Raw genomic sequence first — 15,852 nt, 5'->3', positions numbered from 1 at the left:
TTTATCCAGAGGGTGCTTGTACAGAGAATGTTTGCCGATGGAATTTATTGTCCCACCAAAGCACAGAGGCAACATCTGATGAGGTTTCTGCTTCGTTTTGCAGCCTCTCCTTCTGTCAGTGTGTTATTCTGTCGTACGACTTGTCCAAAATTCAAGTGGGGTCAAAATCCAGGAACCAGCTTCCTGTCATCTGCTTTCAGATTCCCCAGCCTTCCATTCAGATGTTCACAATCTAACCTTCAGGAAGCGCTTGGGTTGCTTCATACCCATCTTGCAATATTTTTTGTCTCCTTTACTCTCTGCATTGCACCTATGCCCGATTCCCTAAACTTTCCACTGCCTTACGCAGCAGATTGTGACCTTCCAGAATGCTCCTCTTGCTCTGGTTTCTCTCTCTGCCCAGTGCCTGATTAGCGTGGTGCCATGCTTGCATCTATTCTGCTCATCTGATGTCCGATGCATTTGGCAAAGTGGGAAGACACATCATACAACCCAGTGGTACCTAAAGCCCAAATCTCGGTCTCATTGAAGTCAGTGACAAAAATCTGATTGTCTTCAATGGGAATAGGATTCAGCTCTAATTGCTTTAAACCTCTGCACCTGGTTGGGATTGTATAAAGTGGACAGGACATTGTCGGTTGAGAATTCACTTCTGTTAAGAAAGGGCTCACGCACCTGGAGATGGTACAAATGGTACAGGATATATATGAAACCAGTTTTCTGCAACGGGATGTTTAAAAACGTGCCCAGTCAAATAGGACAGAGAGGAAATGATCTGAGTCCGTCTACAAGCTGAATCGTGTAAATAACGTGCTTTGAAATGTCTATAGTAGATAAAAAAAACAAAGAAATAAAAATACCCTGTTTGCAGGCAGTTACCACATGGAAAGGTTTATAAATCTGAATGGTCCAAAGTAATTCTCTCTTTTTTACACCAAATGCATTACTAATATGGGTCTTATTACCCGCTGATGTCAGCAGAAATTTCACGTGTTTAAGATCAAGTATACATATGAACAAATTGGTTGTAATGTGTTTATTCCTCACCTTTCCTGTAGTTTGCTTCCCTAGAGTACCAGTCTACTGCAGGAAGCTTTAATGGATTTTCCATGTATACACATTGACCACTTGTCCTATAAACATGTGGAAATCTGGGCCCACTATATTTAGACTTTGCTGCAGATCTAAGAAGTAGAACATCATTTCTTACATACTTCAAGAGTTTCTGCTAGAGACGTCAGAATTTTCAGTGAGGACATTTAAAAACACATTTTTTATTAAACTGATCTTGTTTTTCTTTTGACTGGAAGGCAGTTGTGGAGCTTGCACAAGTTACCTGCTGATAAAGCCTAGCTTTTCCAAAGCCAGGATTGAAATGTGCGTCATAAAACATTCAGGGGCTGTTTTTCTTAAAAGAATTCAAATCACTTAGGATCATTTAAGGAGAATACAGGAACAGTGGTTAATTATCAGAGTAAAGGAGTAGTGTTGCCTAAGTTCATGTCTTTAGCCTGGAGATTTATCCGATCTCAGCCTTTTTAGATAGCAAACTAAAGTTTGGACTTCTTGAACAAAGAGATGTTCTTTATATGTGCTTCACTATGGAGCCTTTCCTAGTTGGGGTAGAAATTCCTGGCCATTCAACTGTAGCTGAACTTGGAACCCAGTAGGGAAAATTTGTATGCCCATTTGCACAGACTCTAATTGGACTGGAGCCTGTTCCCCAGTAGTGGTGTTTATTTCTTAAAAGGCTTGGGAGTTTGTTGAATAGAAATCTTGTGAATCACTGGGCTGGCTCCTCAAGTGTTGCAGTGAAAATGACAGTTCTTCTGCAGAAGGGCCTTTGTCATCTTCTGTGTCCTCTTACACCGTTCTGCCACAAGGTTTTGATCTTCTCCCGTGTCCTTTGGTGTGTGACATTCATGTAGAGCACAATTCATCTACTTGTAAAAACCTCAGTGTGCTTCAGCCAGAGCAGATGCTAGTCCCCTGTCAGCATTTCCCATATGTCCCAAAGACCAGTGTCAGTACAGGCTGCCAGCAAAGAAACTGCACTCAGACTTGGGTAATGCTTGTGATGATGAGTCATTAACATCATTGGTGCTAGTTGTAATTTGCCAAGCCCTCCTCTACCTGTAAAGCTGGGAAACTGCATGAACTCATTGGGTCTGTTGACAGGAGCAGAAAGATCTGTCCCCTCTCTGTGGGTTTCTTTGTTATAAGATTGCAGACAGCTTTGAATTTTAGTGCTGCTAGTTATTCCAGTGCAGGGGGATTTAGCCTTTACCCTGTGTTAAGCGCAAAGGAGTTTGTGCTGAAGCCCTCACAATGTGGGGTTTGGGAATGATTCTGATCGTGTTTTCCCTGCTCCTGCATCGCCAACGATAACAGTTCTGAAATTAGCCCGTGCCCAGCTCACTTCACATGGCTGATTTTGGCCTTTAACCCAAGCAGCTCTGGTGGGGGAAGACTGCCCTGGGTGCAAAGATACTCCCAAGTGCACTAATGTGGTGACACTTTTACAGAGTCGTTTCACTTGCTCCGGATTGCACTTTAAATGTCAGTTTAGTGTTTGTCATTCTACTTATAGTTTTATCCTCCTGTCTACATATTGCCATGTCTGGGGGCAGCCAGCCATTGTCCAGGCTAGATTACAAAGGGAGTCATAGGAAAACCTCTAGGATATTTTCCCCCCACTTCTCTTCTTTCAAGACTCAGCCTGAAACTGCTTTGTTATGATTTCCTAACAGTGCTCCTTAGGAAAGCAGGATGAAAGTACTTCCATGCCAATTAGTGGCATCTCTTGCTTCATTTGCAGTAAATTTAATTCTAGAAATCTGCTGTAAAAACTACTCTCACAATGGCTGCTTTTGTTTATAAGCAGTGAGTGGCATGAGTGTCAGGGTAAAAGTGGGTAATGCCTGTTAACAATAGAGGGAGTTTAGTGGATCAGTCAGACCATCACTGGATGGCAGTTGCATGTCCCATGTTGCATGTCAGCACTGGAGTTTTCATGCCAGAGTGTTACTTGTAGAAAGTATTTGCAACAAGGAGCAATGAGTGGTAAGGAGTCAACTGCGTGCTGGAGCGTTGCTATTAAAATAAGTTCAGATTAAGTATTGTATAGTGCCCCAGAAGTGTGCTGGGAGTATTAATAAGATGCACCAAGAAGGCAATTTGTCTTGCTCTCCTACATGTAACAGAGTTTAAAGGGACATGTCAACTTAAAATTCACATTTCTGCCTGGAAATGTTTTATCTGCTGGAGTTAACAAATAGCATTCTTAGTTAGGAGAATTGAAAGCGATCACAGGGGAAAACATATTTATTAATTTTTTCCTTTGTGATACTGACAGCACTTCATGTGTATAGTCAGTTTCAACATTTCCCCTGCCCCTGGAGAGAAAAACATGTTTTTTAAAATAGGGGAACATGATTATAAAAGCACAAGAAAATGGTAGTGGGGAGAGTCAGAGGCAGGATTGTAACTAAAACTGCTTTTAGTGATTTTTTTTTTAATTGACTAGCTTTCAAAATGATATTGCTTAAAACAAAAAACAAAAAAAACCCAAAACAAACTCATGGAATTGCTTAAAGCCCAAAGAATGGACCTGTAGTCTCACTGGCTTCTTTTTATGGGGAAGAAAGGAAAGGGTACACATTGGAATTTATGACATGGTGACAAGGTTGGTTATAACTGACTAGCACACTCTGTTACTCTTCATAGTTGTTGGAAGCTGGAGTAGAAACTCTGCATTGTTACTTAAAATTCCTGTCTCCTTCCCCCTCACGGAATGTGTGCATGCTGCTCTCTCCCTGGACATGATGGGGGAGCCTTGGGTTCATTTTTAGTCTCTAGCAAAACCCCATTTTTCAAGGAAAGGAAACTCCAGCACCCACTCCTGTGCCTTAAATCCTCACACTAATCATTGCCAGGTAGAAGAGGATGAGTGTTGCAATATTTGGAAGGCCCCCAAATTTCACCATCTTCCCTTAATAAATTTCTGGGCTGTGGTAGTGCGCTAGTGGCAATGTAGAACAAGTTTTTCCTATGATTGGGGCGCAGGATGGAAGCCACCTCCTATTACCACTCCCCCAAGCGAAGTCTGATTTGAGCAGGCAACTTGGAGGCTTTGAATGAAAGCTGATATCCTCCAGGCGTGGCCAATGTCAGTTCAGTAATCTCATTCCAGTTCCTAGCAGACAGCTACTTACCTTACTAAAATCAACCCACATCTTTGGCACCATTTGGTCCACTCGATGGCAGTATCAGCAGAGAAACAATGGACTGAATGGGCCATGAAGGCTTAAGTACCCCTTCCTCTGGGTGCACATAGGTGGGGTGTTGCAGGGGAAGCCTGTTTCACTGCGAGTGACCAGGATGTGTTCCTGTTGTGGAAGAGAGGACTTCAGTATGGAAGGCTTCGCATATTATAAAGGAGAGTTCATAGTGCAGGCAAGATACCTATGGCCGGACTTATACAAAGATATTGCAGAACTGGTACTTTGAATACAGAAGCTTTGTTTTGTGGGTTGGGTGCTGGCTGGGGCTACAGAAGGTGTAGGTTCAAGTCTGAACTCTGACAATGATTCTCTGAGTGAGTCATAGGGTATCCCTGTGCCTAAATTCCTCATAAGTACAATGGGGATGTTAATCTTTCCTTCATCTGCTCAGTGTAAGCTCTGGGGCCGGGGTTGTCTCTTGCTATGGATAGGTGCTCCTGCAATACAATCAATCATCATAAGACAAAGGCACAGCGGGGATGATTTTTATACAAGTTTTATTGATGATGTGTCAGTACAATCAAGTACTGTAGTTTTAGTTCTGAGGAGGCCAGTTTCCAATCACAATCAAAGAGAGTGCATTTTAAACCCATTTTGCTATGACAGACAGTGCATGTAATAAGTATTTACAAAACTAAAACCCTCTATATACTAGGTTAGAAAAGAAGATACTAGAGGCAAACTTTTTTAAAAAGTAAGAATTTGTATATAAAAAAAATGCACATTGTAATGTAGTTTTCATAGTTAAAAATTGACACATGTCATCCAACCCAACCATTGTGTGTGTGACTTTTACCACAATCCCAAGTTCTCACACAAGTGACAGAAAATAAATCTTTCTGCTGGCAAATATTACATACTACATATTTCAGAAGAAAACCCCGACATCTGGTTTATTGAACACCTTCCCTGCTTCACCATGTGCATAATTTTCCTAGCCTCTGTGTGTGTAATATCTTTGTCATTCAATTACTGTGTAAATGTAACGGTATAGAGCTGCAGAAGGTTGATTGTGGTTTATGCTCTGCACATGAAGGGAAAGTGAAATTGCAAAAAGAACTGAATGAGTTAATGTTTGAGTGTGGTTATAATGTGCATTTCTGTTACTATTTTTGCCAGCCAGAACCAGAAGACTGAATAAAAACAAAAGAAAAACAGGACTGAACCTAGGTTAGAACACAGTATAAATAAGTTGCTTTGTTGAGTAACAGGCTTAACCTTCCACCATTGAGCGTATTTTCAACGGTGTGGAAGTTCCTTACCCTACTGCAGGTAGCGTATGTAAGTTACCATCTCTGCCTCTGGCAGTGCTGTATGGTAAAAGTAGTGAGACCTCTTTTCTCTGAAATGAAGGGGTCTGCTCTATTATCAACTAGATTTCATTGTGGTTCTCTGCAGGAAAATACATTTGAACCAATGAGGCACAAGCCCCATGCTGGCACTGTCCTTCAAGTGTGGATTTGAAGAGAGCAACTGAGCTCCTCTTCTAATTTTAGGCGTTATCTTTATGGTTCCTATTTTGGATGGAAAATCAAAGAACTGGCTCTGACATTCTTCTGCCTTCAGGAATTAAAAAATCTAATGGAATTCAAAATACCAGGCCATATTTGTCTTTGTTAAAAGTTCCATCGCTTCACAACCTGTTCTTGTAAATCCGAATAAAAACTAAAACAAAGGGGAGGGGAGACCCAATTCCAGAAAGATTGTGTCTGAAATGTTGAGCTATTGAATTTTTTTCTTTAGCTTTTTTTTTGTTTTGTTTCTTATTTTGTAATTCAGGGATTCATTTTTTTATAAATGAAAGCCCTGGATGGCAAGACACAAACACAGTGTAGTTTAAGAAAAAGAAATCTTTAAATATTTTTATCTACAATAAATCTGGAGAATAATATTAAGTCACATTCTTACTCTTTTTCTCTCCTTTGGCCATATTACAGGCATCATGGACATTTGAGAGTAATGAACACTGAGCTATTGAATTAATTTCAGCTATTTTCTTTAGGCACATGTCTTTGTAGAAAGGAATTCAGTATATTATATGTGGCTTAACTTCAACAGCATTCTGTCTACCCAGGATGAGAATTTCTTTAGTAACTCTCAAGTGCAACGGTCTGTAACCATCTCACCCTTAAGGTAAGATGCAAAGCAACAGCGTTCAATTGTTCCAGTTAGCAAAGGCCAGAGCAGCCACGTGGTCAATAGGTGTGCATACCGAAAGCTGTAATAAACCTTGTAACCCAGGCATCAATGACATTTCAAGCATTATTGAGGCAAAGTGGTAACAATTGGACAAACATGAAATGATTTTTTTCCCCCCTAAGTCACAGAAATCTGCACGCAGAACGGTGCACCTTTAAAAGATACGTATTGCACTACACTTGTAAATAACATTAAGTAGATAATAGCACCGTTGTAAAATGAATGAATGGAAAGTTAGAATTAATTTTTGTTTGGTTTTTTTTAATTAAAAGATTCCCAAAGGGGAATGAAAAAAGTTTACACATACTTTTAATGTCTACCTTTCAGGAAGTTGTCCATAAATGGCACTTTAAAGAAAGCATAGCTCAACCTTCCATTAAATCAGGCTAGTAGCAATGTAAGCCATGCTTGCAGTGCCATCTTTGGATGGTCAGATAATAAAATGTTCATACACCCACACAAGTCTCTGGGCTGCAGTAATATACGTGATAGAACTAGCCCTTTGCTTCGCCAATGGATGAATTAGCACAAGGTCGAGGACCATTGTTCATCACAGGCGTCCAAAGTCCCTGAATGGCTTTGGAGTACGTTTGGCACTCATCGTATTTCCAGGTGCTACTAATGATGTTTTTTATTCCTCAAGATCTTTTTAAAAAATATTTACTTATAAAAAGGTGCTTCTGCAAAGTGTTCCACTTTTGATGACTAAATCCACCCACCTGAATCCTGATCAAATCCGAGAGACTGACTCAAAGCACAAACTAAAACAAGCATCAATGAAATTGAAACATGGGAAAATGATAGATACATCAGTTCACCAAAGAGCTCCATTCCTCTAGAGGTTTGGGTTAAATGCTTGGGACCCCTGCATTGGCTAACGAATATGCAATCAGTTAAAATGGCTTTATTTATTTAACTAGTACTCAACAGCGGGAATAATCGCACTTGATTACAAACCAGAAAGGTTCTAGATTCTTCAGGTTCTCTCCTGGTTTAATGATCAGTTTAGTTGCATAGCTGGGTCCTTGCCCTCCCGCGCTAGTTTCTGTGTTTGATGTGCAGTCACAAAGTTAAAATTTATGCCAAATACACCTCCCCTTCTTGCCCCCTGCCCCCCAAACAAACAAAAAAGTCTCCACTTATCCTTTCAACTCACTGACTGAACAGTGCGAAGCGAGGTCCTGCAGCATTGACTTGCGCGTTCTTCCCAGTGCTTTTTCTTTTTTGTATTTCTTTTATTTTTTAAAAAAAAAATTATTAAAAAAGACAGTTTATGGCTAAAGTGGGTAAAAAGGAAACACACCCAACAGCTGTTATGTGGGGCAAAGCAGGAAGCCGGAGAAGGAGGAATGGATGTATTCTGTGGAGTACAGCCCATTTGCTTGGTCCGAGGGCATTTGGACCCAGACTTGGTCATTCTCTTTGAGTTCGAGCACTGCGCTGCCTGAGGCTTGGTCCAGATAGCCTTTTTTGTACTCGTCGTAGGTGTATGTGGCAGGCACATTGTTCTTATAAAGCGCTACCCAGACATTAGTCCCTTTGACGTGCACATGGTAGGCAAAGTAATAGATGCCGGAGATGGGGCAGGTGAATATCCCGGTGGCTGGATTGTAGCCGTTGTGCCCGTTGTACAAAGTCCTGTCGAATTTGACTGGCATGCCAGAGGCTGGGAAGGGGGAGGTCAGGATGGCCGTGAATGCGGGTGCTAGACGGGCAGAGAGCTCCCCTTTGCCATACTGAGGCTTCCCAGGCTTGCCGTTCCCCAACACTGCTCCTTCCACACCTCCATCTGGCAAGTGCAGCCCAGCGATGCCCGTCTCGTCGAATACCCCTGGTGCCCCGGGGGGACCAGGTGGCCCGGGAGGTCCTGGGGGCCCATTTAATCCAGGTGTCCCTGGTATTCCAGGTGGGCCAATGGGTCCTGTAATTCCAGGCTCCCCTACCTTCCCCTCACCTGGAAGGCCTGGCAGGCCAGGTTCCCCTTTCAGCCCTGGTAAGCCCTGAGGCCCCATGGGACCAGAAGGGCCTTGTAGGCCTGGAATACCAGATGGGCCCCTCAGGCCTACTTGGCCTGGAATTCCCGCATCCCCTTTTGGTCCCAGGCTACCCATTAACCCTGGCACCCCAGGAAGCCCTGTGAACCCTGGTTCTCCTTTTGGGCCCGTGGGGCCAGGAGGCCCCTGTGACCCAGGCAAACCTCTCTCTCCAGGCACCCCTGGTTTCCCTGCAAAACCGTTTGGTCCTTGGTCACCACGCATCCCTGGAATTCCTGGGGGCCCAGGCAGCCCCACCTCGCCCTTGAGGCCTGGCAGCCCATACTTGCCTGGCAAGCCCATGGAGCCTGGCACACCTGGTGATCCAATGACTCCCTGCGGGCCCTGCTCGCCTGCTTCCCCGTCTCTGCCTGGTTCCCCTTTGTCACCAATGGCTCCTGGGATCCCCGGTTGCCCACGATCTCCTTTTAAGCCAGGCAAACCTGGTTTCCCATAGCCCATTGGCCCAGGTAAACCAGGAAGGCCACGGATACCTGGTTCTCCCTTGGGTCCCAGAGGGCCTTGTATACCTGGAATCCCTCCTACACCCGGGATGCCTATTCCATCAATGCCCGGTGGGCCCCGCGGCCCCATCAGCCCAGGTTCCCCATTGATCCCAGGTCCGCCAGGTGGACCCATCTCACCTTTCTCCCCTGGAGCACCTGGCAAGCCATTGAACCCTGGTTTCCCAATGCCGTTAGGCCCTGGAGGCCCAGCAGGGCCAGGAGGCCCTCCATTTCCCCTGGGACCTGGAAACCCTGGCTTCCCAACTCCATTTTCACCCTTTAAGCCCCGCTCCCCACGAAGACCTGGCTCCCCTTTTGGCCCAGGCTCACCCCTAAAGCCTGGTAGGCCTGGAGTGCCCTGCGTGCCTGGTTTACCATTGACTGAGATGCCTGCTGGCCCAGGCAATCCTGGCGGGCCAGGTAATCCTCTCAAGCCTTGCTCGCCTCTCATGCCGAGTTCACCTTTTGGTCCGGGCATCCCTTTCATACCTGCCTTTCCTGGAAGCCCTGGGATACCTGGTTTGCCAATACCAGAGAATCCAGGGGGCCCAGCAGGGCCTGGCTGGCCATGAAGTCCGGGTTTCCCAGTGCCTGGTTTTCCTGGATAGCCCGGGGGGCCTGGAGGTCCTCTTGGGCCTGGCTTTCCTGGTGGGCCTGGCTCCCCTTTGAGATCCATCGGCAGGAGTGGTTGCATGTCTGTTAAGAGCAAAAGACACCAAACCCTTACTGAATAAGTGAGAGAAGGCCCAGTCCCCGGCCACTCCCAAGAAGATCAGAACCTCAGAGTCATGGGAGGAGAGGGCATTGTGGCTGGTGCTGACTGTTAGTGAAGTCATTTATGGCCCAGATCCTCAAAAGTATTTAGGCGGCTAACTTCCCCTGATTTCAATAAGATTTAGGCTCCTAAATAGCTTTGAGGATCTGAGCCATACCTCCCTTTTTTTACTGGAGATATGGCTATAAAACCTCACAACCTCCCTCTGAAGTTGTACATTAATATTTGTGACGCACGTGGAGAGTCTCAGATGAAAGGTGCTATAAAGGCATGGGGTTGGGGTATCATTAACCATAAATAAGTTACACGCCTGCAGTGTTGTGGCTCCTTTCGGTGCTGTCCTTTTGCTTTAATGCAGATAGAAAACTTCAGCTGCCCCTCATTTTCTTATCAAGTCATGTGCCAAAGTGTTCTACCACTCACAAGGGCCATTCGCAAAAAGAAAAAGAGCACACCAGTTGTTTGAAATGCCTTTGAAAGTTACCATTAGAAGAGCCATAAATCGCTCAGAGGAACCAAAGGACTAGAAATGGAATAGTAACCTGGGATCCTGAAACAAGCTCACCCTTTAAAAAGCGATGGGCTGTAGGAATGTAAATGAGCACCAGATGAAAAGAAGGCTGTTCAGACACGTTATCATTTATGACTGATTTAGAAGTAGCTGAAACGATTCCCACCAGCTACTTGAACATTAAATCAGGTGTCAGATGAATTTGCTCAGCTAAATAAGGAAAAAAACTAACTACAGATGAACAATTCAGACTCCTTGTGCTCAAGGTAAATGCAAAAGGGAAAGAGTGAAAGTGTAGCTTTTACTAAAATTGAAGCGGATGGCTTCCCTGATGCAGACTCCCTGCTTTCTGGGTAAAAGGCAGCCAGCAATGATGTGGCAAGTTTAACAGTATAATTTTTTGGCGTGCAGGCTAACTCTAGAACAGCTGGATTGTCTAATAGCCCCATATGCTTCCACTGATGCTGCTAACAGCATGCAGGGTTATCATTCTGGCATCTTCAGTGAGCAATATATCCATTTCAATAACAATTCTAAGATGCTCACTAAATTCACAGACGATGCAAAATCAATGTTTGGGTTGGAAAAAAAAAAAAAAGACATAGATCTGCTATTACTGTTACTATTATAGTAGCACCTAGAACATCAGCCAAGACTGGGCTATACACCATCCAAACAGCTAGTGAGAGAGTCCACACTCAAAACCAGCTTGCAACCTAAATGTACAAAATAGTCAAAAAGCCTCTGACTGATTGAGTCGCCCTTAAAAATCTTGGCCTTCTCTAGTCCTATAATGGTTTTCTCTTACTAGGCGGAGTAGAATACTTTAGGACATTGTCTTGGGAGAAGACATTGGTTTGTCACTTGTTCATTCACTTAAGCTGTGTGCTGTGTTCTTTGGAGCTTAGCATCAGGGAGGAAACAGAAAACACAGTGAGCAGAAGAGCTGCAAAGGAAATGCCACGCAGTACCATCCAGGAATGATTCAGCGCAGCCGGGAGTAGCTCATCAGCACTTGCCATTTAGCGGTTTTTGCAAAGGGATGTAAGAAAGAAAGAAATATCCATCACAAAGGACGAGGAGATGGAGGTGTAAGCCATCCAGAATGTGTCAGAATTGCTGCTCCCTACAGCTCAGTACTATTGGCGCAGGTTCAGCAGGAGTACTCCTACCAGAGTAGCCCAGGCCTGCCATCACCTTCCACCTGACACTGAGAAGTGGGTGAAAAATTTGACTGGCTCTTGCCCCAGGTGGGTTTGAAAGAAAAGAGAGACTTAATGGTTACTTAGACACATCCTAAAATGAGAACCCTAATTGGTTGGCAAAGACTTCTCCGTGCCCTGGGTATGACTTCATAGTCAAATGTGACCAAAATCTAGCAAACTGGCTACACCAGCAAACCTTTTAAAAGTGATCACAGAAGCATTGGGCACCAGGGCAGAAGCTGGCCCTGTGTGTCCGAGTTTATGTAATCAAGTAAGCTCAGTGACATGACGGACCTCAGATGGTTCTCAGACCGTTGGGTGCTGTTTACATGGGAGGTTTGTTTCCTACTGCAATTCTAGTATCTGTATACACCAGGTGTCTCTACGATATTGCAATTTAAGCTCATTGAAGCATTCCGATCACGTTTGCCATTAGCAAGGGAGGTTTCCCTTCCAGCCAGCCACCCACCATCTGAGAGAGCTGTTGGATGAACAGTCCTCCAAACTTCAACCTACGCCCAAAGTCTTTCTAGAGCCCATGGGCAGACAGAAGCTCTGAACACCAGAGGCTGTAAGCACAGGCCTAACTTTCGGTCTCGGCTTTAGAAGGAACTGTGAATGGTAAAAGCTAAAGGAAGGTCTGGGGCTGCCCGGGTCCATGCTCTGGGCAAAGGAGGTTCAAAAGTTCCAGGAGGGGAAGTTAAAAGAGAAGTGGGTGATGGAGAGAAGCAGGATCTGCAAGTTTTGTGTTGGGAATAGAGCCAGGTCCATCCCATTGAGAGCGAGGAATCAGTGTGCTGAACCGAGGACATAAAAGCAAGAACATAAAAAAAGCCATGTTGGGTCAGAGCAATGGTCCATCTAGCCCTGTATCCTGTCTTCCGACAGTGCCAATGCCAGGTGCTTCAGAGGGAATGAACAGAACAGGTGATCATCAAGTGATCCATCCCATCGGCCATTCCCAGCCTCTGGCAAACAGCAATCCCTGCCCAACCTGGCTAATAGCCATTGATGGACCTGTCCTCCATGAACTGATCTAAATAACACTTTCTTATTTACTTTCTCCACACCAGTCGTGATTTTATAGACCTCTGCCATATCCCCCCTTAGTCGTCTCTTTTCCAAACTGAAAATTCCCAGTCTTATTAATCTTTTCCATATCCCTTATCATTTTAGTTGCCCGTTTCTGTACTTTTTCCAATCCCAATATATCTTTTTTGAGATGGGGCAATCGGAACTGCACGCAGTATTCAAGATGTGGGCGTACCATGGATTTATAAAGAGGCAATATGATATTTTCTGTCTTATTGTCTATCCCTTTCTTAATGTATCCCAGCATTCTATTGGCTGTTTTGACAGCTGCTGCACATTGAGTGGATGTTTTCAGGGAACTATCCACAGTGACTCTAAGATCTTTCTTGAGTGGTAATAGCTAATTTGGAGCCCATCATTTTATATGTGTAGTTGGGATTATGTTTTGCATTGTGCATTACTTTGCATTTATCAGCATTGAATTTCATCTGCCATTTTGTTGCCCAGTCACCCAGTTTTGTGGGAGCCCTTTGTAACTTTTCTCAGTCTGCTTTGGACTTAATTATCTTGAGTAGTTTTGTGTCATCTGCATATTTTGCCATATTACTGTTTACTCCTTTTTCCAGATAATTTATGAATATGTTGAATGGTACAGGTCCCAGTACAGACCCCAGGGGGACACCACTTTTTACCTCTCTCCCTTCTGAAAACTGACCATTTATTCCTACCCTTTGTTTCCTATCTTTTAACCAGTAACTGACCCAGGAGAGGACCTTCCTGGAAGGAACCGTGTGACTGGATGGATCTGCCAACACTTGGAGATTTTGCTCAATCAATGGGGAAAGATTACATGAGTTTTCAGGCACAGGTGGTAAAAATAATAGCAACAGCAGATAAGGACCCAGCTAAGTATCAAAGGGGGCTTTTCCTTTAAGCACAAAAATTAGCACTGGTCATTTCAACGAAATCTCAAAATGTGGTTATTTTCCTTTCATTAGTGGAAACATTTTCAGAGCTTATGCTTTCCTGAGCTTATCTGCATATCAAAGACTTGCCCACATCCTCTGCTGTAATAAAGGTCACGTGGTATCTTGATTAAGGAAATACTTGTCTATAGAGACATCACCACTGGATTTCTGCAGCCGAGAAAAAAAGAGATTTAAACTGTGCGCTTAAGCAGATTTCTGGAAAATATCTTCCCAGGAAAATGATTTCAAGATGTTTTTTTTTTTTTTCTTTTCTTCTTGCCGTGGAGGCTATGGTTTGCAAAAAATTAGTTTTCTAGGACACTTCACATGGAATCAGAACAAGGAGATAGAGCTGAGCCCATGAAGGAGAGGCAGGGGAAAAGAAATTCACCAAAAGAAAAAAGCCAGATGTGAGTTGCCAACTTGCGGGCAGCCAAGAAAGCAGACAGGAAAACCAAACCGGGGACGTTAGCACAGAGAAATGGGGACATTACAGTCCCAGCGGTATCCAATTTCAAAAGACCGCGTCTTACCACAGAAGCACGTCTTGGAGAGTCTGCGTTTCACAGCAATAGAATGGGGCTATGTGCTCCCCTCTGTGTACCAACAAAACTACCATGAATGTTAATGGAAACAGCCACCTGGATGTCTGGGAGGGGAAACAACAGACGGAGCCTCCACAGAAGGTCTCTCCTCAGGTACAGAAAGAAGGTTTCAACCTAATTCCAGAACAAAGGAATTTTCAGACCCATGGTCCATCCAGCCTGCTCTCTGACAATGGCCAGCAGCAGCTGCTTCAGAGGAAGGTGCCAGACACCTCATCCTGGACTGTGATGGAATAATCTGCCAACGAAAGTCGTTTCTTCCTGAACCCAAGCAGGCAGTCGTTGGCGTGTGCCCTGAAGTAGGAGAGCTGATACATCCCTTTATGAATTGTCATCCTAGTGACTATCCCTGAGGGTGGTTTTGTTATTCATAACAATGTCTGACTCTGGTTTTGGATGTGGCTGACCTGTTGGCCTCAGTAGTGCCTTGTGACAGTGGGTCCCACAGGCCGCTATGTGCATGGCAGATTGGGCCATTGGTTATCTAGTCCACCATCCCATCTCCAGCTGTGCTCAGCACCTGAAAAAACACCCTTCATGTCCCATGCCTTTCTTTCCAGCGGAAATACATTTAACTCTTATGGCCCAACGATGGTTGTCCATTCCGGGGACCTTTTACGAGACAACAACTATCTTCCCACCTGGAACTTATCATCACCATCTTCTATCAAAAGTCATTCTTCACGCCGCAGAACTACCCAACCCTTCCTCATGCTGTGGGGGCAGCCCAAAGAGTTTACCCTATGAAGCAGCTCCTGTCCCTTGTTCTACCAGCATCCTGTAGGGCAGTTACAACAAATAAACTGTCATTTTCAGCTGGGGTTGCCAGGGAACGTGAACAGGAAACCATGCAACAAATCCCAGGGGATACTGGAGGGATAAGCGGCATTACAGACTAAATCACAACACCTAGCCAAACATCCTGGAACATTCAGATCAATCGAGAGACGATTCCAAGACATATCAGTCAAGCTTCTAACATTCTGATCACCTTGTCTTAAAAACCCTATGGCCTTAATGAAATCTCCCATGTATCAGCCATTAGGACTTTGGTCTTGAACATGTGGTGGTGGTTCTAAGACCTTCTCTTGTTAACATGATTTGTGGAGACATCTCAGCAATCTGTTGGGGAGATTTCCTTGCTTGCCCAGTTTTTTTCTTTTTGCCTTCTGGCTCGATAAACATCACCCTCTCATTTCTGCAGGCGTTGATGTTCTCTGCAGGCTTTTCATTTTCTTCCGGAGGCCACAGCTCAGCAGATCATGAGGAGCAGCAGGGCTCCTCAAAGGTCCTCGCCGGCTTAGGAGGGGAAGAAGGAAAGGATGGAGCATACTGGGATTAAAGTTGGACGGGAACACGTTGTGAAAATAATCGTCGTCTTGGCAAGAGAAGTTTCTTCACATTTAGCAGGACATGTGGGAGCTGCTTAGATGTTAACTGGAGGCCTCTTGGCTTCATACAATGAGCAGCCACTCGACCAGGTCTGCAGGGCTTCGTTATTCCCTTTGTTTTCTATAAACATTTTAATACAGGTGAAAGTTGCTGGACCAGCAGCTTCTGAAGACCTCAGGGTAGGTCCTGTGGCAGTAGTCCCGTGTCCCCCTCACTGCCCTGCTGCTAATGTGTCTCTGGAAGAGCCACCTTTAAGGGAAATGGGGGAGTTCCGTGTCTGTGGACCATTCCCACACCTTTGGGCTCTTAGAAGGGTTGTTTTTGTGATTTAGACACTTGCCCT

General features: G+C 44.5%; 1 protein-coding gene across 1 annotated transcript in view; it reads right to left on the bottom strand.

Moving 5' to 3' along the window:
* Nucleotides 1-4,763: 4,763 nt before the first annotated feature.
* COL8A2 (collagen type VIII alpha 2 chain) overlaps nucleotides 4,764-15,852 on the bottom strand; it is a 114,913-nt gene continuing 103,824 nt past the window's right edge. The window contains exon 3 of the mRNA XM_067533955.1: nucleotides 4,764-9,717. Within this exon, the coding sequence (XP_067390056.1) occupies nucleotides 7,796-9,717 (1,922 nt within the window). The 3' untranslated portion in view covers nucleotides 4,764-7,795. The remainder of the gene's footprint in view (nucleotides 9,718-15,852) is intronic.

The sequence above is a fragment of the Emydura macquarii genome, unplaced genomic scaffold (genome assembly GCF_026122565.2).
Source record: "Emydura macquarii macquarii isolate MOO-44397 ecotype Brisbane River unplaced genomic scaffold, CSIRO-AGI_Emac_v2 contig_3348, whole genome shotgun sequence".
NCBI lineage: Eukaryota > Metazoa > Chordata > Testudines > Chelidae > Emydura > Emydura macquarii.
Note: the sequence above shows the minus strand (reverse complement) of the source record. Positions and strands in the feature narration are given on the sequence as shown.